General features: G+C 42.9%; 1 protein-coding gene across 2 annotated transcripts in view; it reads right to left on the reverse strand.

Annotated features, from left to right (window-relative positions):
- FLT4 (fms related receptor tyrosine kinase 4) overlaps nt 1-17,065 on the reverse strand; it is a 338,737-nt gene extending 321,672 nt beyond the window's left edge. For both annotated transcript variants that reach the window (XM_073649775.1, XM_073649774.1), the window contains exon 1: nt 16,559-17,065. In XM_073649775.1, coding sequence (XP_073505876.1) covers nt 16,559-16,616 — 58 coding nt within the window. In that variant the 5' untranslated portion in view covers nt 16,617-17,065. The remainder of the gene's footprint in view (nt 1-16,558) is intronic.
- Nucleotides 17,066-25,646: the final 8,581 nt, after the last annotated feature.

The raw sequence follows: 25,646 nt of genomic DNA on the forward strand, positions 1-25,646 counted from the left end.
TACAGAAAAATCTTTAAATGAGAAGGTGTGTCCAAACTTTTGGTCTGTACTGTATATATATATACACACATACACACACTGTATATATAAAATATATATAAATATATGAACATATATATATATATATATATATATATATATATATATATGTTGCTGTAAAAGTCAGAAGGCCGGTAAAACCTAGGATTTATCGGTCAATCTGGACATTTACCGAGGCCGTCGGTAAAAGCTCTAAATGAAAAGTAAAATTAGACTTTTACCTGTGAAGTCTTGGTAAATGTTAACATTTACCGTCGAGCGTGGTAAAAGTCAGAAATATCAGGTGTGAAGATGGAACATCTGACTTTAACCAAGCGCAGTTGGTAAATGTGCACATTTACCACGGCTTCTTGGTAAGCCTTCATCAGAGTCGGAAATTGCGTTTAGTTAACTTTTACCACTATCATCTGCTGGTAAGAGTCAGAATTCTGTGACTCAAAGTCACTTTTACCAACACATGCTGGTTGTTACTTTTACCAACACATGCTGGTAAATGTAAAGATTTACCAATTCGCCCAGGTAAAAGTCCAAAATCGTTCGTTTATATGGAATACATCTGACTTTTACCAACGCTGTTGAGAAATGTTAAGATTTTATCAAGACTTCACCGGTAAAAGTCCAATTTTACTTTTCAATTTGAGCTTTTACCGACGGCCAGATTGACCGGTAAATCCTAGGTTTTACCGGCCTTCTGACTTTTACAGTAATATATATATATATATATATATATATATATATATACTGTATATAGCTATAGCAAAAGATTCATTTACTGACAAAGTTAAACCCCTGGATGAAGCATTCCGTGTGAAACACACGTAGGGAGTAGTGGTTCACTGGCTCTCGTCCCCACAGATATACCCCCTCATCCTTATACTACTGCTCTCAGTCTGTTTGTATATTATTTTTTCCGCTATTTGGTTCAGAATATGGCTATATCACTGTTTTCCCAATGTGACATTACATTTTGTTATCATTATTGCTTATTCTATCATCCAGTTTGATGTTATCACATGTTACATATTGGAAATATGATATATTTATTGGGACTGTGGGGGATACATTCTATGATGTTCAGGTATCCACACCTTCGGCCTCACTGTTTTCTACCTCAATTTTATAAGTTTTTATATATATCATAATTGTTTCAATAAAGTTTTTCTCATTGTTTATCTGATATTTTGGTGGCATATATAACCACAAAGTTAAAATGTAACATTGTGGTTTAAATAAAGAATTCAGCTCTTCTACATTTGTAAAAAAGATCTACTGCGCTGGTAAACTTACTCTAAAATGACACGAGAGGGTTAAAAACGAAGAATTTATTTATACAAAGAATTGTTTAAAATATATAGTTAAAATGCAGGGTTAAAATTCACAGAAGTAGGGGTTCCTTGGAGAAATATGATCGGGATACCAGGTTTTCCTAGTTGGTTATTCTCGGTAAATCCGGGACGTATGAGTACCTGTGAGGGGTATATATATACTATGGTAAGCTTAGGATAAGTTGGCGGATTACCTTTTTAGTATATGGAGGTTCTAATTACCTGGAGGGCAGTTAGGTGGTGGAAGAGTAATCACAGGAGTATGGACGCCTCTGGCTAGCTCTGCTGAAAGGGTCAGCTGTGAGTAAAGAAGGGACTAATTATTAAGAGACAGGATGTTACCACGTTTAGAGATTAAGTTGGGTATTTACCTGTTATAGTTCGGATCTTAGATAGGTGGTAAAGCCTGTTTACATCTGTTTTGGACTAGAGAGTCCCTGTGCTGGGTTTGCTTGAAGGACTATAGGGTATTATAAAGTGGGAACTCAAGAAGATAAAACGTGTATAGATATATAGTACACACTTTTACACAGTTGAGTATCTTACCCGTAAGGAGGTAGTTGTGTGGTAGTTGTATCCAATGGTGGTGGATGTAGTCACAATTTAGTCATCCAGGTCATCAAGATTATTTTTTCAACCTAGGGAAGCTATGTGTCTATATTAGTTAGTATAAAAAATCGATACACATAGGATACCGCAGTATCCGAAACGCGTAGGAAGTTTGGCCTCTCCTGCTCTCCGTCTCTAAGTCACGTGACTACCAGGACCTTACGCTACGCAGGTCCTAGTGTGATAAACGTCTTCTATCTCCGGGCGCTGTACGCAGGTGCCGGAGTCTCCGGCCGGGACTCCGACATCCCTCAGCCCCGACACCCACCCGGACCGTCTCCACGAAGCAAGTCTTCTATCACAGGACGCCGACCAAGGTAAATACCTCAGCAGCACGCAACTCCCGGGACTACAAGGCTTTTGCACGATCTACTCTCTCTTCACAAAGAAGCTGGGCTACTTACAGCAACATATGTTTGCTACCATCACTGCCTAAAGAAACAGCCACAAAGCGCTATAAGCGCTTTTAACTCCTGTTACAGATAAGGATATTTACCAATAACCTGACCTTCCCTACAGCAGAACTTTATCCATCATATAGAGCCAGCAGTGGTAAGACCTCTCACCCTACTGTAGTACTACGAAACTTTACCATATAATAATAGAAAATCTTACCCTCCTTTTTAACCCTATGTGTACTGATTTTTTATACTAACTAATATTGACACATAGCTTCCCTAGGTTGAAAAAATAATCTTGATGACCTGGATGACTAAATTGTGACTACAACCACCACCATTGGATACAACTACCACACAACTACCTCCTTATGGGTAAGATACTCAACTGTGTAAAAGTGTGTACTATATATCTATACACGTTTTATCTTCTTGAGTTCCCACTTTATAATACCCTATAGTCCTTCAAGCAAACCCAGGACAGGGACTCTCCAGTCCAAAACAGATGTAAACAGGCTTTACCACCTATCTAAGATCCGAACTATAACAGGTAAATACCCAACTTAATCTCTAAACGTGGTAACATCCTGTCTCTTAATCATTAGTCCCTTCTTTACTCACAGCTGACCGTTTCAGCAGAGCTAGCCAGAGGCGTCCACACTCCTGTGATTACTCTTCCACCACCTAACTGCCCTCCAGGTAATTAGAACCTCCATATACTAAAAAGGTAATCTGCCAACTTATCCTAAGCTTACCATAGTATATATATACCCCTCACAGGTACTCGTGCGTCCCGATTTACCGAGAATAACCAACTAGGAAAACCTGGTATCCCGATCATATTTCTCCAAGGAACCCCTACTTCTTCTGTGAATTTTAACCCTGCATTTTAACTATATATTATAAACAATTCTTTGTATAAATAAATTCTTCGTTTTTAACCCTCTCGTGTCATTTTAGAGTAAGTTTACCAGCGCAGTAGATCTTTTTTACATTTAGGTTTTATTCTTATGTGGTATATGGTGCCCCTTACTACTTGCTGCAGGTAAACTAAACTATACCCACCAGCGCCCTTAATAACCCCCATGTTCTTCTACATTTGTGTTAAATTTGTGCAAAATCGTGTATTTGAAAAATGTTTCATACAAGAAATAAGAATTAGCGCCCACTGTTTGTGAGAGACTGGTATTACAGTTATACATTCTCTTAACTCTTCTAGCATTGAATATATTGCTTATGGCAGTATACTGTATACAACAGTATATAACAATAAACTATATACTGCATCTCATGGGACGCTTGTGTGAACATCTGGTAAGTGATATACTCAATTCTGTTTGATGCTCTAACTTAATTTTTTACTCTCGTTACTTATTAGAGTTGTTTTCTTTTTTTGTTCATACATCCTGAGAGTCATCTCTGTGTGAAATGCCATCCAGATGCATAGCATTAAGGAGATTTTAGTTCTGTGGGACTAATAAGCCAAAAATAAATTGCAGATATTGTGACTGCCTCGCTCCCCAATCCCTTCTCTTGAATACCATAAGTGAATTTTAGATAATCTCTCCTCGTTTAATGCCAGGAAGCTGTTTATCTGAGCTCTGATAATTTAGGTCTGAAATACAGTATCTCTTCAAAGAGCACATATGTCGGGTATCTATATAGACAATATTTAGGGAGGTATAGGAAAAAATCCCAGATCATCCAATATTTAATATGCAATATTGCTGCCCAACCCAAAATTACATGTGGTGTCCTTCTGAGCCAATATTTTTTTATTTCAGACCCTTTCAAGTTATGGACCCTCATCCTGTACATATTCCTGCACCATATAAAAAAGTACCATATGTGATGCTATTCACTACTCACAGACAAGCCGTGAGGGCTCATCATATACAAAGGGGTAAGGCAAAGGCATAGTCAGGTAACAGTCCGAGGTCAGAATTCCATGAAGGTAGCGGATCAAGATAAAAGGGCAAGACAAACAGATGGTCAAAGGCGAGGTCTAAGGTTGGGCAGCAAAGATCAAATACAGGAACAGAGAGAACAGAGCAAGTGCACACCATTTGAGCAAAGCTACAACTGGCACTAATTGGAGGCAGAGAGCCAGCTACATAGCCAGGTAATCACATTCAGGAAGCCCAGCCCTGATTGGATGGCTGAACTGTCATTCACACTGACAGCTCAGCACTCCCCAGCCTCCGATTGGATGTCTGAGCTGTCCATCACCATACTGACAGTTCAGCACGCCTCTGTCCTAGATTGGACGGCTGAAATGTCGCTCACTGTTTCCATACACCCAGATAGAATTGTGACACCATAAAGGAAAAGAGAAAACAACCAATCAGGTTTTTTAAGCCTACCTTGAAAAGCGGTATTCTGGTTACAGGGAGCAACATACTTTTTTTGCACTCAGTAATAATATTATGATCTGGACGAGGGGGTGATTTGGCTCATCTACATGGAGCAATTAAGAACTTTGCTATAAATGTAATATGATATGTGCCCAGGTAAGACTTTAAAATATAATGCTTCCTCGATCAATTTCCCCGGTGATGATCACCTTTCCGATTAATCATCTCAGTTACGTTGGTCCATTAATGTTACCGGCACGCATTATCATTCCCATCAGACCTATAATTACACCTTATAAATGGGTCTTACCAGAAGTGCATGGGGATGGGGCTAACGTGGACAACAGAGATCCCCTGAGCAGGAACAGAATATGGACCCCTTACTCTCCAAAACGTCCTTATATACATTTCTCAGTACTATGGAGATAAGAAGTTCATTAGCTCAGTCGCTTATGCAATCTAATAGATAGTAGGAAGCTAAATTATGGGTATCAGTGCATCCCTTTTTTGGGTCCCTGTGTAGGAGTGGCCCGTGTGGTTTTTCCACCACTTGTTTGCTTCAAATATCTGCTTGAAAATGAAATACTCCACATCTGACTACCGAGTTAATTGAAGCAGAAAAAAATGGCTCATATGCAAAAACAACAAAAGAAATGCGCCAAAAAAGCTAAACTTCATTTTTGAAGTTTTTTTTTTTAAATGAAGATGCTAGAGACAAAAAAATCCACATTAAAAAAGTCTATGTGAACATACCCATCTGGAATCTGTCTGAAAAAGGAACGCAAAAGCGCCCCGTAACATGAACATACTGCACAGCAATGTCAAAGCGACAGTACCGTGCACATGTTCCATCTTATGTCAGTTCTTATATCCGCTTCAGGGATAGGAAACCGCTTTGAGAAAATGAATGCGACTGCACCAGCGTCTTAATGACAATGTGTGCACATACCCTAACATGGTGGCGCAATATTTTTAAGTGGTTCTGCTTCAAATCCAGATCACAAACTGCTTTAAATACTCTTTGAATACACTTTAATGGGGATTTTGAAGCGGAACTACCTCCAAAATCCCCTTAAAAATAACTCAGTGTAAACTTACCAATCAAAAACCTCGCAGGAAACCTTGAGAAAAAAATGCGACATGGGGTGCATGTGGTGGTGTTTTCTGCTTTAGTTGAGAATTGACTTGTTGATTCTTTTTGCGGTTGGAAAAAAAACAGCAGCGTGTACACTATAGGTGTCTCAATAGGAATAGGGATTTTACTGTTGATTTTGGAGCAAAATTTACTCCAAAAATCACCATAAATCACCATAGTTTTTATAACTTTTTTTTTGTGTGAATTTTCCAGCCTGAAAATTGCATGTAAAAAAAAATCACTATGTTCCTTGAATCTGCCTGAGGAAATTTATTTAAGGCCCCGTTCACACATTCAGTATTTGGTCAGTATTTTACCTTAGTATTTGTAAGCCAAAACCAGGGGTGGAACAGTCAGAGGAAAAGTATAATAGAAACACGTCACCACTTCTGTATTTATCACCCACTCCTGGTTTTGGCTTACAAATACTGAGGTAAAATACTGACCTATTACTGAACGTGTGAACGTGGCCTTACTTACATCCTACTCGTTACCTCTGAACACAGAACATATTAGTAAGCCCTCATAAGCTTTTTGGGAATCACCCCTTGAGAAAGAATCTAGTGGTAAAAGTTTGTCTCCAAAGTCAACTTCTCATGTTTTTTTTTTCTACTGCACCTTCATGGCCCACTACTCAATGGCCGATGATCACCTGATACTTAACCCTACACTGTAGGGTTCAGGGAAAATCCCGATGAAGAGAGCAAGAACTTAAGAAAAGATGATGGGGAGTCAGATGTATCAGGTGCAGGGATAACCAAATGTTATTTTAGAGTTATAAGATGAAACTACGCTATTGGAATGGTGATGCAATGGCGAGAATGTCCTGTAAAGTGCTGATGCTGGATGGATAGTGGGATAATGGGGTGTCATTATGGTGGATTAGAATAGGAGTTCTGACCTGGATGTGTACAGTATATAGGTAAGGAGTCTGTAATGCACACGCCCGGGCTGAGCAGCGTGTGCGTGTGATTCCACTGGACCGTGCCAGAGAGTGAATGCCTGGAGGGGCGTAACTAGGTATTCACCCGATCCGACCAGGTCGCACGACGGCATACGACGCCAGTGCACCAAGGAGGAACCGAGCAGAGGGACCAGGTGCTACTCCAGGACAGACCCCGGACACGGCTGTTGACCCACACAGGGGAATACAGGAACAGACTGGTTAGGCTGGCACACAGACTGGTGGGAATAGGCAGGCACGACTGGTATGCAGGTAGGCGGGTATGCAGGCAGGGGGGTACAGGCAAGCACGGCTAGAGTGCAGACAGGAAGGCACTAGCTGGTAGGAACACAGGCGGGATAGGACCCAGTACACACTGGGACTCTGGAACAGAACCACAGATGTGGCGGACAAACACAGCAGAGTGAGGCCGCCCAGAGAGGTGAGCGAGAGCAGGGCAGGACGAGACCGCCCGGAGCGGTGAGCAAGAGCAGGGCAGGACGAGACCGCCTGGAGAGGTGAGCAAGAGCAGGGCAGGACGAGACCGCCTGGAGCGGTGAGCAAGAGCAGGGCAGGACGAGACCGCCTGGAGCGGTGAACAAGAGCAGAGCAGGACGAGACCGCCTGGAGCGGTGAGCAAGAGCAGAGCAGGACGAGACCGCCTGGAGCGGTGAGCAAGAGCAGAGCAGGACAAGACCGCCAGGAGCGGTGAGCAAAGGGTCAGAGCTGAGCGAGACTGCCGGAGCAGTGAGCAAGGAGTCAGAGCAGGACGAGGCCGCCTGGAGCAGTGAGCAAAAGGGTCAGAGCGGAGCAAGGCTGCCGGAGCAGTGAGCAAAAGGGTCAGAGCGGAGCCAGGCTGCCGGAGCAGTGAGCAAGGAGTCAGAGCAGGACGGACAGGGCTCTGTTCACACGGAACAGACAGGAGGGGAAAGGCAGAGCCAGATACCCACAGTGAAGTAGCAAGTGGACCACAAACTCACAAACGGGAGTACAGAGACAACAAGCAGGAGTTAGGTACGAGTTCAGACTCTGCAGAAAAAGGAAAGGAACGGACATAGAGAAAAAACAGGTAAAAGATAGGAGAGAGTTCAGACTGGAACTGAGTGTACGGAAGAGACCGACACTGCAGCGGGATACAGGAGCGGGTCTGGGAATACGGCCCCCAGAGAGGCGGGACGAACAGGCAAGGAGCGTGTTCAGACAGGACAGACAAGATACAGGAGCGGGTCTAGGTAATCGGCCCCCAGAAGGCGGGAGGAACAGGCTAGGAGCGAGTTCAGACAGGACAGACAAGATACAGGAGCGGGTCTAGGAAATCGGCCCCTAGAAGGCGGGAGGAACAGGCTAGGAGCGTGTTCAGACAGGCCTGGAAATACAGCCTCCAGGAAAGGCAGACAAGAGAACACAGAACAGGACCTGGCACCTTCAGAGTGCAAGCACACACTGAATGAAACACAATGCTCAGGCGGGGATTGATTGGAGCAGCTGGGTTATATACCAGGTGACAGACAGCAATAGGCTGAGGACGCACAAGGGGTGTGACCCACAGCAGGTACAAAACGCAGGAAGTGATCGGGCGCCGCCCTTAAGCAGCAGAAACAGACACAAACAGACAGCATGGAGGGAAGCCAGAGAGACATTCTGGACTGGAGATCAAGTGCGCGCTCTTGCACAGTGGGAGATGGACCACTATGCAAGGATGCCGCCAGGTATGTTACAGTACCCCCCCCTTACGCCCCCTCTTCTTCAGGCCTGCCAGAATCTTCCGCAGGGAATTCGAGGGCCAATCCTTCACTTCAAGGAGATCACTTCCACTGTCCACAGGAAAAACTGGTCTCATCTGGTTAGCTAGGATGCTACCTCCTATCCAGCCATCCTCAGCAACAGACGAAACGGGTGGAGTACCAGGAACAGCACACAAGGAAGTCTCTCTCCACATATTTTCAGGTGGCACCCCAGAGGGTACAGGAGACAACTGGAAGTCCTCCACCGGGTTGGAGGGGATCAGAGACTTGGGGGTAATCTCTGCTTCGAGGTACATCTTGTCAAATTCACAGGAAGAAATAGACGGGTTATCAGGTACAGGGTGAGAAAAAGTCACTGTCTCTTTGTTATCTGGTGGTACCCCGGAGGAGTCAGGAAACAACTGGAGGTCCTCTGCCGGGTCAGAAGAGTGCAGAGGCTCAGGGAAAACATCTGCTTCAGAGTACACTAGGTCGGACTCACTGGACGAAGCAGGCGAGGTATCGGGTACCGAGTATTGGAAAGTCTCTGTCCATTCACCACCAGGTGGCACCCCGAAGGGTTCTGGAGACAACTGGAGGTCCTCCGCCTGGTCAGAGGGGTGTAGAGACTCATGGGTAACCTCTGCTTCAGAGTACACTAGGTCGGACTCATTGGATGAAGCAGCCGAGGTATCAGGTACCGAGTATAGGAAAGTCTCTGTCCATTCGCTACCAGGTAGCACCCCGAAGGGTTCAGGAGACAACTGGAGATCCTCCGCCTGATCGGAGGGGTGTAGAGACTCAGGGGTAACCTCTGCTTCGGAGAACACTAGGTCGGACTCACTGGACGAAGCGGGCGAGGTATCAGGTGCAGGGTATAGGGAAGTCTCTCTCCAATTGTCCTCAAGTGGTATCTCGGGGGATTCAGGAGGCAACAGGGGGTCCTCCGGTGTGAATTCTGGGTGGGCAGCAGTCTCTTCGGCAGGAGAACTGGTGCACTACCCACGCACATTACCCATTGTGGCTTCTCCGGGATACAGGGAGATGAAGCTTCAGTAGGGACTTCAAGGTTGGGGTCAGGAGGTCTCAGGGAGGACAGACCCTGGCGTGACGGCTTGCCTCTACGTCTAGCACGTCTGGACTGCCTCTTGAGGTTGGGAGAAGTATTCCGGAGAGTGTAGTCACCCTGTGAGGATTCTGGGTGGGCAGTAGTCTCATTGGGCTGGAGGACTATTGCGCTACCCACACACATTACCCATCGGGGCTGCTCCGGGATACTGGGAAGTGAAGCTTCAGCAGGAGCCTCCGGGTTAGGATCATCGAAGACCAATAGAAAGGCCACCAGGAAGGCCATTATGTCTAGGACGATAGGATCCTGTGCGTCCCATAGGGGAATGATCCAATTCAAGGCATCACCCGCTAGGTAAGACATCATGAATCCCACCTTAACCCGATCTGTGGGAAAACATAGAGGGTAGAACTTGAAGTGTAGCATGCATTGCTCCACAAATGCACGACTCTGTCTTGGATCCCCATAGTAACGTGGCGGATCCGCAGGAACGAGAGCTGATAGATCCATCTGGACGGGTGCGTAATTCGCCTGGAACTCAGCTAAGGAAAAAAAAATTTATTTATTTATTTTTAATGCACGTATTTGCTGGAAAACATCTCAGAGAGCGAAGGCCGTGGGGCTCAACGGGAACCATGGCCTGAGCATGCTGTAATGCACACGCCCGGGCTGAGCGGCATGTGCGTGTGATTCCACTGGACCGTGCCGGAGAGTGAATGCCTGGAGGGGCGTAACTAGGTATTCACCCGATCCGACCAGGGTCGCACGACGGCATACGACGCCAGTGCACCAAGGAGGAACCGAGCAGAGGGATCAGGTGCTACTCCAGGACAGACCCCGGACACGGCTGTTGACCCACACAGGGGAATACAGGAACAGACTGGTTAGGCTGGCACACAGACTGGTGGGAATAGGCAGGCACGACTGGTATGCAGGCAGGCGGGTATGCAGGCAGGGGGGTACAGGCAAGCACGGCTAGAGTGCAGACAGGAAGGCACTAGCAGGTAGGAACACAGGCGGGATAGGACCCAGTACACACTGGGACTCTGGAACAGAACCACAGATGTGGCGGACAAACACAGCAGAGTGAGGCCGCCCAGAGAGGTGAGTGAGAGCAGGGCAGGACGAGACCGCCCGGAGCGGTGAGCAAGAGCAGGGCAGGACGAGACCGCCTGGAGAGGTGAGCAAGAGCAGGGCAGGACGAGACCGCCTGGAGCGGTGAGCAAGAGCAGGGCAGGACGAGACCGCCTGGAGCAGTGAGCAAGAGCAGGGCAGGACGAGACCGCCTGGAGCGGTGAGCAAGAACAGAGCAGGACGAGACCGCCTGGAGCGGTGAGCAAGAGCAGAGCAGGATGAGGCCGCCTGGAGCGGTGAGCAAGAGCAGAGCAGGACGAGACCGCCTGGAGCGGTGAGTAAGAGCAGAGCAGGACGAGACCGCCTGGAGCGGTGAGCAAGAGCAGAGCAGGACGAGACCGCCTGGAGCGGTGAGCAAGAGCAGAGCAGGACAAGACCGCCTGGAGCGGTGAGCAAGAGCAGAGCAGGACGAGACCGCCTGGAGCGGTGAGCAAGAGCAGAGCAGGACGAGACCGCCAGGAGCGATGAGCAAAGGGTCAGAGCTGAGCGAGACTGCCGGAGCAGTGAGCAAGGAGTCAGAGCAGGACGAGGCCGCCTGGAGCAGTGAGCAAAAGGGTCAGAGCGGAGCAAGGCTGCCGGAGCAGTGAGCAAAAGGGTCAGAGCGGAGCCAGGCTGCCGGAGCAGTGAGCAAGGAGTCAGAGCAGGACGGACAGGGCTCTGTTCACACGGAACAGACAGGAAGGGAAAGGCAGAGCCAGATACCCACAGTGAAGTAGCAAGTGGACCACAAACTCACAAACGGGAGTACAGAGACAACAAGCAGGAGTTAGGTACGAGTTCAGACTCTGCAGAAAAAGGAAAGGAACGGACATAGAGAAAAAACAGGTAAAATATAGGAGAGAGTTCAGACTGGAACTGAGTGTACGGAAGAGACCGACACTGCAGCGGGATACAGGAGCGGGTCCGGGAATACGGCCCCCAGAGAGGCGGGACGAACAGGCAAGGACCGTGTTCAGACAGGACAGACAAGATACAGGAGCGGGTCTAGGTAATCGGCCCCTAGAAGGCGGGAGGAACAGGCTAGGAGCGAGTTCAGACAGGACAGACAAGATACAGGAGCGGGTCTAGGAAATCGGCCCCTAGAAGGTGGGAGGAACAGGCTAGGAGCGTGTTCAGACAGGCCTGGAAATACAGCCTCCAGGAAAGGCAGACAAGAGAACACAGAACAGGACCTGGCACCTTCAGAGTGCAAGCACACACTGAATGAAACACAATGCTCAGGCGGGGATTGATTGGAGCAGCTGGGTTATATACCAGGTGACAGACAGCAATAGGCTGAGGACGCACAAGGGGTGTGACCCACAGCAGGTACAAAAAGCAGGAAGTGATCGGGCGCCGCCCTTAAGCAGCAGAAACAGACACAAACAGACAGTATGGAGGGAAGCCAGAGAGACATTCTGGACTGGAGATCAAGTGCGCGCTCTTGCACAGTGGGAGATGGACCACTATGCAAGGATGCCGCCAGGTATGTTACAGAGTCTATTAAATTAAGATGTGTTATGATAAAGGTAGATGGGATGTTGAAGTTACGATATATGACTAATGATCAAAGCAGGGAGATCCTAGAGTACAGATGATTTTGTATATAGGGAATAGCTGGTTTGGGGCTGGCGGCACATGTCCCCAAATGTTGGGAATGTGGCAAGCTGAATCTTAACCTCTCTGTCCATAAATCCATAATCAAATGGATTCATGGGAAGAACAAATTAGATCCTGGCTACAAGATTGCAGCCAGGTATATTTGTGATGGAATTGCTCTGACGTTTCAGAGAAAATATAGTTGGAAGATCTGGACAGGAACTATAGGAATTGATCTGAGACTATCCTGGTGCCACATCTGGCCGGCTTCTCCCTGCACCGCTCTAGGTGATTGACAGGTCTCTCCCGTGTATCTACATAGGGAGATACCTGTCAATTACCTGGAGTGGTGTAGCCTTTTCAAGCTATATTTTTTCAGAAACGCCATAAAAATGCATGTCCTCCTCAAGTGCAACCAAATCCGATGTCTCATGGCTATAGTTGCCGGTAATGAGCCCATCACTCCCAGTCAATTGCTGTATCACAATATACCTGGACATGTGGCAAACTTTTTGTTCTGATTTCTCAGCACTACAGAAGTTAATATATCCTAACAGCTTGACATATCGGTTAATTCCAAATATGAAGCATTTTTTAGTATTTTTTTTATTATATAATATAAGAAGTATTAGTAAAGATGAGGTTCTTTGTTTCACGGAATTTGGATTCTTGGTAAAATAACGCTGTTACATTTATGTCAAATGACAAACCCAACCAATTTAGCTCTGCTATATCTTAACATATCCGAAGAAAAAATAAAAATGATAGTATATACATTGGTTATAATTCTAACATCACTTTGTATATCACGCCTGGCAGCTTCCATTGTGATTTTCTAGGTTGATTCATATAGTTATTTTTCTAGTTTAGAAAGGTAGGACTCTCAGATTAGATTTTCAGAAACAAAACATTACCGTAATTCAATAAAGTGATCAAATTCTGGGGGGATAGAAAATAATTAATATATTCAGATTCAGGTGACAAAGATTCAAGTATCCAATCGCGAATGATCTAGTCTCACATATGGAATTGACAGGTTTTCACGTAAACAGAATTCTCAGATTATCTATTGTCGTATGTTGGAAATCTCAGATTATATATTATCATAGATGGAATGATCCATTCTCACACATGAAATTAAAAATATATATGTTTTAAAAAATGTTTTAGAGATGGGATTATCAGATTATTTTTTCTCAGAGTTTATCTTGGCTCACAGATGTTAATTATTTCCATGTAGAGTTCTCATGTCTATAACAAAGCTTGGAAGCTTTTCTCATGAACAGAAATCTTAGATTATTTTTTATCATAGATAGAATTCTTATATGATCAATTCTCACACATGAAATTATCAGGTTATCCTGTTTTATAGATGGAATTCTGAGATTTTCTATTCTCATAGATGTAATAATCCGATTATCTATTTCCACAAGTGGAATTATCCAGACTACGTCTGATAGGTAAAATTATACGATCATCAATGATCATAGATTGAATTAGCAGATTATTTATTCCCACACAAGGAATTATTAGATTATATAGCCTAACATATGAAATTAGGAGATTATTTCTTCTAATAGATACAATTCTTAGAATATCTACTCCAATAAATGGAATATTCTGGAATATTCAGGTATCCATTTTGACAACAGGGATTATCAGTTGATCCAGTTTCACAGATGTTATTGACATCTGTATCGAATTCTTAGGTAAATTATCTGATGGAATTACGAAGTTTGGGAAATTTAAAATGACCTATTGACATAAAGAGAAATCTCAGATTATCTATTATCATAGTTGAAATAATCATATGTTCCAATCTAAAAAAAGAAATGTTCAGATTATCATTTCCTATAGGTGGGATTGTGAAATTATCTATTTTCATAGATGGAATAGTCAGATTATCTATTCCATTTATGGAGTCTTTAGGTTATGTATCTGATGGGTAAAATTATCAGATCATCTATTCTCACAGAATGATTAGATTATCTAGTTTTACAAATGGAATTATGAGATTATATAGTCTCATTTATGATATAATTTTGTTCTAATCGGATTCTTAGAATATATATTCCCATAAATGGAATTCACAGGTATCCATTCTGATAGAAGGAATTATCAGTTTATCTAGTCTCACAAATGTTATTGATTTCTATAGCGAATTCTCAGGCAAATTCTATGATGGAATGATAAATCTTGGAATACTTAGAATTACACGGTTACCTATTCTCATAAACGGAATTCTCAGATTATTTATTCTCATAGATGAAATTCTCCTATAATCCATTCTCACAGATGCAATTATCTGATTATCTTTTTTTTTTATAGATGGGATTAACAGAATATCAATACTCATAGACTGAATTCTCAGATTATTCACATATATGGAATGATCAGATTATCTATTCTGATAGAATCATCCGTTAACTAATCTCCCAGATGGACTTGTTATTGATTTCTAGATACAATTATCGGTAAACTCTCAGATGGAATTATATATTTTAGATATTGAAGATCCATATTCCGAAGGTAAAGATCTAAACTGAAATTGCCAAAATATGTGCAAAAAAAAAAGTTAAGCTGCATAGACATTTTTTTTTTAAAAAGTTGGATGTCATATAACCTCTGGAATTAAACTCAGGCAAAATTAAAGTTGCTATTTTAAGAAAAAGAAGTAGTCGTGAAAATCAAGTAAGGTGTTCACGAATGAAATAGTTAATGAGGTACCGTAAAACAAGGGAATGGGATTTACCGATGGAATATGGGGAAAATATAAGGCATCATCTCTTTAGGATCAGGGATGTAGTATGTTCTGGGAAGAATGATCTTACATAATCGGATAATACTATGAATGGACACTTATGGAGAATATGAATAGTTCCTATGGGATAACCAGTTTACAGATGTCCATTCACTGTCATACTCAATGCATTAAGGGTTAAGTGGTTAAAGCTGCAATGCCTGCGAATGTGTTCTGACTTTATAAAAGTGAAAACAGTCCTCCGCTATTAGCTCACATGTATATTATACGGTAATGGTCCTAAATCCCGTGTAAGCTGTTTCCTGATAATAACAGATGTTGCATGATGTTTATAGGCGTTTGGAAACTAGGGTCTGCTGCGGTCAGGACTTTGCCTTGTTTATGTTTTGGGTGTAACATGTAGTCATATGGTTTGCTTGATTTAATGATGGGCAGGTTTCATAAATCCGTAGTATAATATTGGTAAATCATAGAGGGTGTATGAACAGCGTTGGAGATCCTGACCATTATAGACTGTCCAAAGCCACATGAGTAGCCATCAGCGATGAATGGGTTGTGTCTTATTTTACCTAAACATAATAATCAGATTTCTCCTCTATGATATACAAACATTATGATTATTATTATTTATGCTTTGCTTATATAGCGGCATTAATTCCACAGAGCTTTACAGACATGATCATCACTTTCCCCATTGGGGCTCATAATCTAGATTCCCCATCAGTATGCCTTTAAAGCAGAGAACCTGGAGGAAACCCACGCAAACTCGGGGAGAACATACAAACTCCTTGGAGAAGTTGTCCTTGGTGGGATTTAAACCCAGGACCCCAGCACTACAAAGCAAAAATGCAGTGCTAACCACCAAATCATCATGCTGCTCACCATGCTGTTCTACTAACATTGCCCATGTCCTACGAGCAAGTCCTACAAACACTGTTTCTGTCATATAAGTATGTCCTACCTAGAGTTAGCAATCAATGGTTTTATCATACAAGCAAGTCCCACCTAAAGTTAGCAATCAATGTTCTTTGGACTTTAGAAGACTTATTTTAGGAAAACTTAGTAGATAGCATTCTCATCTATGGCATAAAAACATTGTCCATGCCCTTCAAGCATGTCCTACATAATATTAGCAATCACGGATGACTAGAAAGATGACTAGAAAGATAACTAGAAAGATAACTAGAAAGGTGACTTATTTTAGGGAAACTCAGTAATCAAATTTCCCATCTATGGTGTAAAAATATTGTCCATGCCTTAAAATAATTTCTTATAAACCTACAACTGTTGTCCAAGTCCTAAAAGCATGACCTTCACACACTGTCAATGGACTACAAGAATGTCCTATAAATGTGGTCTTTGACCTACAAGTATGAGCATATTTTTCAAAAATGTTTCATGCCCCTCATAGCATAATCCAAGCTTTAAGATTGTACCCCTGTCACCCCCCAAACAATCCAGATTATAGAATTAACCAAAAAAATCTTACCTGTTCTGTCAACAGTACCCAGCCAAATGCCAAGAAGCACGCAGAGGACTCTCTTCATTTCCAGCTTTCCCTTCTGTAGGTTTTAAGTATCACCACAAGAAAAAAAGTTCTGAACCTGATAATATTATTCCCAGGGCAAAAGAAAAAAAAAAGGGCAAAAATCAAAAAAGTACAAAAAACAGTACCAACCACAATAGCCGTGCCACTGACGTACAAAAGCCTGGCACTGCTGGCTGTCACCCACAGTGAACTCCAAGGTTTACACACAGGTGGGAGAACAATTTTTCAAAATTTAAAAAAAAAGTCTCAATTTTTCTCCCAAATTCTGTGTTTCCCAGACTGAGGGAATGAAAGAATGAGAAATTAAAGAATCCCCTGGACCTGAGAGGAAACTTTTGTGTGTGTGTCTGTGTGTGCACAGGGATGAGGATGCATTATACAATAGTTTCCTTTTCCTATGTGTGTTGTTAGACGGAGCTCTCTCTCTGTATTTCCACCAAGCTGCCAGGAAAAAAAAAAAACTTTTAAAGTACAGCACTTTTGCAAAGGAGGGATAAGGGGGTGGGGAGGAAAGAAGTTCCTGTGTGAATGTATTTATTATTGTTTTAATCTACGTTGCTTGCTACAGACCAGTTTATGTCGCCCCCACCTCTCTGATCCCTCCGTCTGCTCAGCACAGGAGATAAATGCACGGTTGCCAGTTCTACAATACAGTTTCGAGGGACATGAAATTGCTGTGTTGGTAAAACTATGCATTTCTATGCTACAATACCATAAAGTTTTTGTAAAACTCCCTTTAAAATATAGATCACCCATGAATTCACATCAATTCCTAAACCAACTTATTCTCAAAATTTCCTGCCATGAGCTTTAATACACCCTTTTAGGCTAAGGCTCATTGCACATTGCGCTTGCGTCCTGCATTTTATGTATATGCTGGGAAAAGCTGTCTATGTACTCATTATTGAAAGGGTTCCTTTTACCTGACAGAGCCTTGGAAAGTGTCCTTTTGGCCTCTGTTAAAGAATATCTTTCCCTTGATTTTTAACATTTAAACTGAGTATCTCCATCCAATTACCGCTGTCCAACTGATTCTGGAACAGTATTTTTTTTAACTTCTGGGCCCCGCTGTTCCAAAGTTATGCCCCTCGGTAATAATGGTGCAAATTTTCCCTTTAACTAACTGGGCATATACTACAGAAATTCACTGTGGGCATGGCTGTGTTTTGATTGGCCAGTGTCATAGGAGAAAAAGCAAACGCCCACAAAGAACTTCTGTGGTATTCGCCCATTTGGTTGAAGGCACTATTATTACCAGGGACATAACTTTGTAATGGAGGAGCCCAGAAGAAAAAGAAAAATTGTTTCAGAATTAGTGGAGCAGCACTAATTGTAGGAAGCACTCAGTATAATTAAAAAAAAATCCAGTGAAAGGTCCTAAAAGTCTTAAGGAGGTATACATTTCCTCTAATGCATCGGAAAGTGCAACAGAGGGCAAGCTCTGAACGTTTTTTTTTTACAATGGGACTCTATTAACTGCATATGCCACTGTATGTCCAAATTTACCCAATGCATATCTCTGATGTATGGCTATGCTGCAGTCTGCACTGAGCCAAATTTCATCGGTTTAATGACTCATACACAATACAACATTATGGCTGAATGTTTAGTTAGTGCCAAGGATGCGAGTGAATCATGATCTAAGAGATCACAAAAGTCTTTTCCAAAGAGATATGTGGATGTTAGGCTATAAAGCAGGGATGAGAAACCTTTTTTCTGCCAGGGACCATTTGGATATCTATACCATCATTTGGAGGCCATACAAAATAATCGACTTGAAATTTACCCTGCTATATTTGGTGGAACATTTAACTAGTTCACTCCTGATGTGATGACTGGAGCAGCTTCTCTTTGGTGACTTAGAAGACACTGGGGCTAAAGCATATAGATCATACAGGAGAGGCTAGGCTGTAGCATACACATCACATAGGAGACGCAGAATATACATCACATAGGGGAGGCTGGGCTGAAGCACATACATCACACAAGAGAGGTTGGGCTGCAGCATATACATCACACAGGAGATGCTGGGGCTGCAGCATATACATCACATAGGAGAGGCTGGTCTGCAGCATACACATCACATAGGAGACACTGGGGCTGTAGCATACATCACATAGGGGCGGCTGGGCTGAAGCATATACATCACACAAGAGATGCTGGGCTTCAGCATATAAATCACACAAGAGAGGCTGGGTTGCAGGATATACATCACACAAGAGACGCTGGGACTGCAGCATATACATCACATAGAAGAGGCTGGGCTGCAGCATACACATCACATAGGAGACACTGGGGCTGTAGAATATACAGTACATAGGAGATGCAGAGCGCGCTGGCACTTGCCAGCATCAGGAGATAATCCTTCATTGCATGCACCGCAGCGTTTAGTAGTGAAAACATGGCCACTGGCCCAAGCATTGCAGTCCCCAGGAATCTAACAAGGGCCAGTAAATGGCCATTAGGTCAGACGTTCCCCACCCCTGCTATAGAGGGCTATAGGGTGACAGCAACCTTACTGCAATGTCGCAAGTAAAAAATACCCATAGAGAAGCATTATATTGCATAAATTAATGCAACATTCTATTAGAGAATGAAACTGTGATGTGACACTTGAAGATAACAGTTTTGGTATTGGTTGCAACTTTATGTAATCTACACTACCGTTCAAAAGTTTGGGGTCACCCAGACAATTTTGTGTTTTCAACGAAAACTCATACTTTTATTTATCAAATGAGCTGCAAAATGATTAGAAAATATAGTCCAGACATTGACAAGGTTAGAAATAATGATTTTTATTAGAAAGAATAATTTCTCCTTCAAACTTTGCTTTCGTCAAAGAATGCTCCCTTTGCAGCAATTACAGCATTGCAGACCTTTGGCATTCTAGCTGTTAATTTGCTGAGGTAATATTGATAAATTTCCCCCCATGCTTCCTGAAGCCCCTCCCATAAGTTGGATTGGCTTGATGGGCACTTTTTGCATACCATACGGTCAAGCTGCTCCCACAACCGCTCAATGGGGTTGAGATCTGGTGACTGCGCTGGCCACTCCATTACAGATAGAATACCAGCTGCCTGCTTCTTCCCTAAATAGTTCATGCATAATTTGGAGGTGTGCTTTGGGTCATTGTCCTGTTGTAGGATGAAATTGGCTCCAATCAAGCGCTGTCCACTGGGTATGGCATGGCGTTGCAAAATGGAGTGATAGCCTTCTTTATTCAAAATCCCATTTACCTTGTACAAATCTCCCACTTTACCAGCACCAAAGCAACCCCAGACCATCACATTACCTCCACCATGCTTGACAGATGGCGTCAGGCACTCTTCCAGCATCTTTTCATTTGTTCTGCGTCTCACAAATGTTCTTCTGTGTGATCCAAACACCTCAAACTTTGATTTGTCTGTCCATAAAACGTTTTTCCAATCTTCCTCTGTCCAATGTCTGTGTTCTTTTGCCCATATTAATCTTTTCCTTTTATTAGCTAGTCTCAGATATGGCTTTTTCTTTGCTACTTTGCCCTGAAGGCCAGCATCCCGGAGTCGCCTCTTCACTGTAGACGTTGACACTGGCTTTTTGCGTGTACTATTTAATGAAGCTGCCAGTTGAGGAGCTGTGAGACGTTGATTTCTCAAACTAGAGACTCTAATGTACTTGTCTTGTTGCTCAGTTGTGCAGCGGGGCCTCCCACTTCTCTTTCTGCTCTGGTTAGAGCCTGTTTGTGCTCTCCTCTGAAGGGAGCAGTACACACCGTTGTAGGAAATCTTCAGTTTCTTGGCAATTTCTCTCATGGAATAGCCTTCTTTTCTAAGAACAAGAATAGACTGTCGAGTTTCACACAAAAGTTCCCTTTTTCTGGCCATTTTGAGAGTCTTATATAGCAAACAAATGTAATGCTCCAGATTCTCAACTAGCTCAAAGGAAGGTCAATTTTATAGCTTCTCAAATCAGCCAAACCGTTTCAGCTGGGCTAACATACTTGTTGTGCAAGGGTTTTCTAGGGTTTTCTAAACATCCTTTAGCCTTCTTACCCAGTTAGCAAACACAATGTACCATTAAAACACTGGAGTGGTAGTTGTTGGAAATGGACCTCTATACACCTGTATAGATATTGCAATAAAAACAAGACGTTCGCAGCTAGAGTAGTCATCTACCACATTACAGATGCATAGAGTGTATTTCTGATTCATTTAATGTTAGCTTCATTTAAAAAAATGTGCTTTTCTTTCAAAAATAATGAAATTTCTAAATGACCCCAAACTTTTGAATGGTAGTGTATATAGATTTCATGCTGTGGCTGTAACACCTTTACTGTCCCCATGCAGTCACAGCGCTACAATTAGATTTTTCCATACTACATTGTTACCTTGTGTGACATCACTGACCATTGGCCAAACATTGTTAAAGGAAACCTGTCACCTGATTAATTCTGCCTAAACCAAAGTCAGTATGAATCAGAACCTGGCTCGCTCCACAATTGCAGTCAGGTATAACTTTTGCTGAAAAGCTCTGGTGTTTCAGAGAAAATATACCTTAAAGATCCGGCCAAAGACCATAGCTAGAGATGAGACTAGCCAGCTTTTGCCAGCACTCCTCTAGGTGATTGACAGATGTCTCCCATGGTGAGAGAGCCGTCAATCACCTGCAGCAGCACAGGGAGGCATTGGCCAAGGGCAAAGCCGGACAAGTCTCGTCTCTTGAATCAGGTATCAGATTCCCACCAACTATAGAGTAACTTGCTGTAAATGATTTTCCTACCACTCAAACAGCAGGACAATGCCAAATTACACTGAAGATCAGTGAAGAGCAATATAATTTGATGTATAAATCAATGTCAGATGATTGTGTAGCCTGCTGCACATAAATGAATAAATAAAGAAAAATTTCCTGCAATTAAGCACAAAGGGAAAATTACCAAGATGGGTGTTTTATATGGTAAGTTTAATATTATTATGGTTATTATTTAATAAATTGATTATTATTTAGATGAGGCGCACAGTCAATCCTTGTCTGTTCTTGCACTAAAAAGTAAAATCTACTCTAATTTCTAGTGTAAATTATAGTATTTAAACATTTAAACATCATCTTTTCTAATATCTTGTAGGAGGTTCAAATTGCCAAAAAGCTTTACATTATTGTGCAAGTATTAAATGACTTTTTATGCCACTTTTATGTTGTATAGCCAATAGTAAGTTCCTCCAGTAAAGTCTGCTGGCAGTGACTCAGTCCTTTGCTCTTCTATATTTGCGGCTCTGGCTACTTTCACACATATGCGTGACATGTCCGGTTGCTGTCTGTTTTTTTTTCTTGTACGGCACACAGACCCTTAGAGCTTCATTGATTCATTTACACATCCTTTTTAAAAACTGATCCATATGTCCGAACTGTGAGACTCCGAGAAGGTCCTATTCTTACCCGTTTTGTGAATCAGTCTTGTCCATTAATGGGGATACATATTGTAACTAGTGATGAGCGAGTATGTTCGGTTAACCCTTTCGGTGAATATGCTTGGGCGAGTATCGAGTATCTTCAGCGTGCTCAGTGATATGTTTGAATGTCTCCCGTGTGCATGATTTGCGACTGTTTGACAGCTTTAATACATGTGAGGAATGCTCGTTTCTTAAGCATTCCTCACATGTATTAAAGCTGTCAAACAGTCTCAACTCACGCTGAAGACACTCGGTACTCGCCCGAGCATACTCACCGAAAGGGTTAACCGAACATACTCGCTCATCACTAATTGTAATGATTCCACCCCTCAGTGCTGAGCTGTCTGTGCAGAGATTGACAGCTCAGTGGTTCAGTCTGGTGCAGGGCCATGCTGAGCTGCCTGTGTTTTGATTGACAGCTCGGCCGTCCAATCTGAGACTGGGAAGTGCTGAGCTCTCGTCAGGTGCTCTCGGTTCCAATAATTGCTCAGCTATTTAACTGAGCTGGCAGTCCCAGATAGCTGTCAGCCATAGCTTCAGCTCAGTGTGGTTGGTTTACTCCGTGTCTTGTATTTTGCTTGTTGTTGTATCGTTGCCTGACCTTGGACCTCATTCTGACGATCCGTCTGTTTAACCGTTTTGTTCTGATCTGCTATCCTCCTGGTATTTTGACCTCGGACCGTTGCCTGACTACGACTATAACTTTGTCTCTTCTCTCTGTTTATTACGTACCCTCCTGGCTATTGACCTCGGAATCCTCGATCATCCCGACTCATGGCTTGTCCGTGAGAAGTGACTCGTCGTCACACATATAGAACGTATGAAACACAGAAGACATGCTTTGTACGTCCATATTCCATCAGAATTCAATCTGCTTTTCATTAAAGGGAATCTGTCATTAGGTATTTGCTGCCTCATCTGAGATGAGCATAATGTTGGGAAAGAGACCCTGATTCCAGCAATGTGTCACTTAGTTTGTGCAGAAGTTGTGATTCAATCAAAGTTTTTAGATGTAGCAGAGCTCAGAAAGCTGCCCCTGCCCACACCAGGCTCTTTATGACACGTAGTCCGGCAGTGATAACATTATGCTGACAAAACACACATTGTATGGAAACAACAGCACACAGCCTAATAAGTGATACATCACTGAAATCAGCGTCTCAGCTCCTACTCCATGCTGCCCTCAGATTACATAACAAAAAAACTGCTGACGGATTCCCTTTAATCCATTAAGAGTCAATGGATAGATAACAGTCTGTCTCCTTCAGTTATTAAAAGCTGATAAGGAAAAAGCAGATGCGCCATGGATGCAGAATCGATGCCACATGGATAAAGAATGGTCCATTTCTCGCTGACGTAAAACTGACACGGATGTGTCCAAGAGTTTTCCAGGGATAGGCCACGGCCCCACTATCAGTATTTAGTCAGTATTCGGTCAATATCTTTTCTCAGGAGTGGGAGCTATAACCAGGAGTGGGTGATAAATGCAGAATTGGTGACTTGTTTCTATTATACCTTTTCTCTGATTGTTCCTCACATGGTTTTGGCTCCCACTCCTGAGAAAAAATACTGACCGAATACTCACCAAATACTAGATTAAATAAAGATTATTATTATACTGATAGTGAGGCCGTGGCCTTAGAAAATGAATACCCTGTGACTTGCTAATTAGTAGATTCTGATGGCAGAGATCGAAATTGATCATAAGAACAAAGGAGCCCCTCTATTTTGTCAGATCCCCTATTTAAAAGCATTTCTTAGTAAGATTCCATAAAACTGACAAAATGTGGAGCAGTTTTCTATAGCAACTAATCATATTATGGATTTTTTCATTTTTTTACCAGCCCTGACAATATGTCAGATTCATTGATTGTTTTGGGCGATTGCATCATTTTTAAGATCTGTCTTACTTTTTTTTCACTCCTACAAATATCTGGTTGGATATAAGTGAAGATCCTTTGCATCACTTTAGTAATATGGCAGTACTATATTACTTTTGCATTAAAGAGTTAAACATGCCTGACTCACCGACCCATATGTTTGCTATTTGTAATTCTTTATATTAACAAACCCTAAGTGACTCTTCAAAATATTAAAGATAAACTAATAAAACCAAACATTAACTGACAGAGACATACACAGCAAATAGGAACCATTTGGCCCTCCCAGTATGTCGGGGCTTAAAGGGAAATACACGATGGCTATGAGATTTATTTTTCATGTGGATGATCAGTAAAACATGTCAGCGCAAGGAGATAACTTTGTCTATCCATATTTCCTATACAAGTAAGAAAATAAACACCATATTTTCTTGGCTAAACATCAGAATTATTCCAGCAGAAATTCACTATTAACTTTATTTCACATATTCATTCTATGTAATAAAATATTTTAGAAATGCTTTAGTGCTTTATGTTTCGCTTTCTTCTTTTTTCTTATGACCGCAGGCGGTAGCCATGGCCGAGCTACTACTCCGCAGCGCACTGGCACTTTACAGGAAAACCATGTCCCAGTCCTAGTATGCTGTTAGGTTTGGGGTGCATCACACTCACTTGTAGGCCACAGGCCACCACTGTCTCCAGTGGGACACACACTCAGGGGACACCAAGTTCATTTCAACAAACAGAAGTTTACTGGTCAGTTCAAGTTCAGGTTGTAACATGTAGCATAGGGCACAACACTTCTTGTTCCTTATTTCCTTAGCACAACACATCTACAGCGCTACCATTTGTACCTCCTGGACTATCCCTACACCCACTGGCTCCGTCAGCCCCAGGAATTTCCTGTCTAGTTCAACAGTGCACCCGGGATCTGTCACATTCCCTTCACACGGTTCCCCATCCCTCTTCTCTTGTGTGCCAGATGACACGAAGCGACATGTAGCCCCTATGTCTGGCCTTGGGCCATGAATGTCTGCACAAGTTTCTAGTATGGCCTCCCACTGCCTTGAACGATAGGTACATGCTGGCCCTAGAAGTCCACTGCCCTTGAACTTGTTACTGTACTTCCCTATCTGAGTCACTGCCAGGAAGTGGTAGTTCAGGTTCAGGTAGTAACATGTAGATCAAGTAGTTCAGGAAGTTCAAGTTCAGGTTGTAACTTGTAGCATAGGGCACAACACTTCTTGTTCCTTATTTCCTTAGCACAACACATCTACAGCGCTACCATTTGTACCTCCTGGACTATCCCTACAGCCACTGGCTCCGTCAGCCCCAGGAATTTCCTGTCTAGTTCCGCAGTGCACCCGGGATCTGTCACATTCCCTTCACACGGTTCCACATCCCTCTTCCCTTGTGTGCCAGATGACATGAAGTGACATGTAGTCCCTATGTCGGGCCTTGGGCCATGAATATCTGCACAGGTTTATAGTATGGCCTCCCACTGCCTCGAACGATAGGTACATGCTGGCCCTAGCAGTCCACTGCCCTTGAACTTGTTACTGTTCTTCACTATCTGAGTCACTACCAGGAAGTGCCGGCTTTTCACTAGCATTACCTTCCCTTGCCACAGTGGGCTCGTCCCAATCATTAACTGTATCTTATCCTATACCTTCTGCTAACTGCACTTACTATCCTATAACAGTATGCACTAAGCCTATT

The sequence above is a fragment of the Phyllobates terribilis genome, unplaced genomic scaffold, assembly GCF_046119375.1.
Source record: "Phyllobates terribilis strain yellow unplaced genomic scaffold, ASM4611937v1 Scaffold_10__3_contigs__length_209671492, whole genome shotgun sequence".
NCBI lineage: Eukaryota > Metazoa > Chordata > Amphibia > Anura > Dendrobatidae > Phyllobates > Phyllobates terribilis.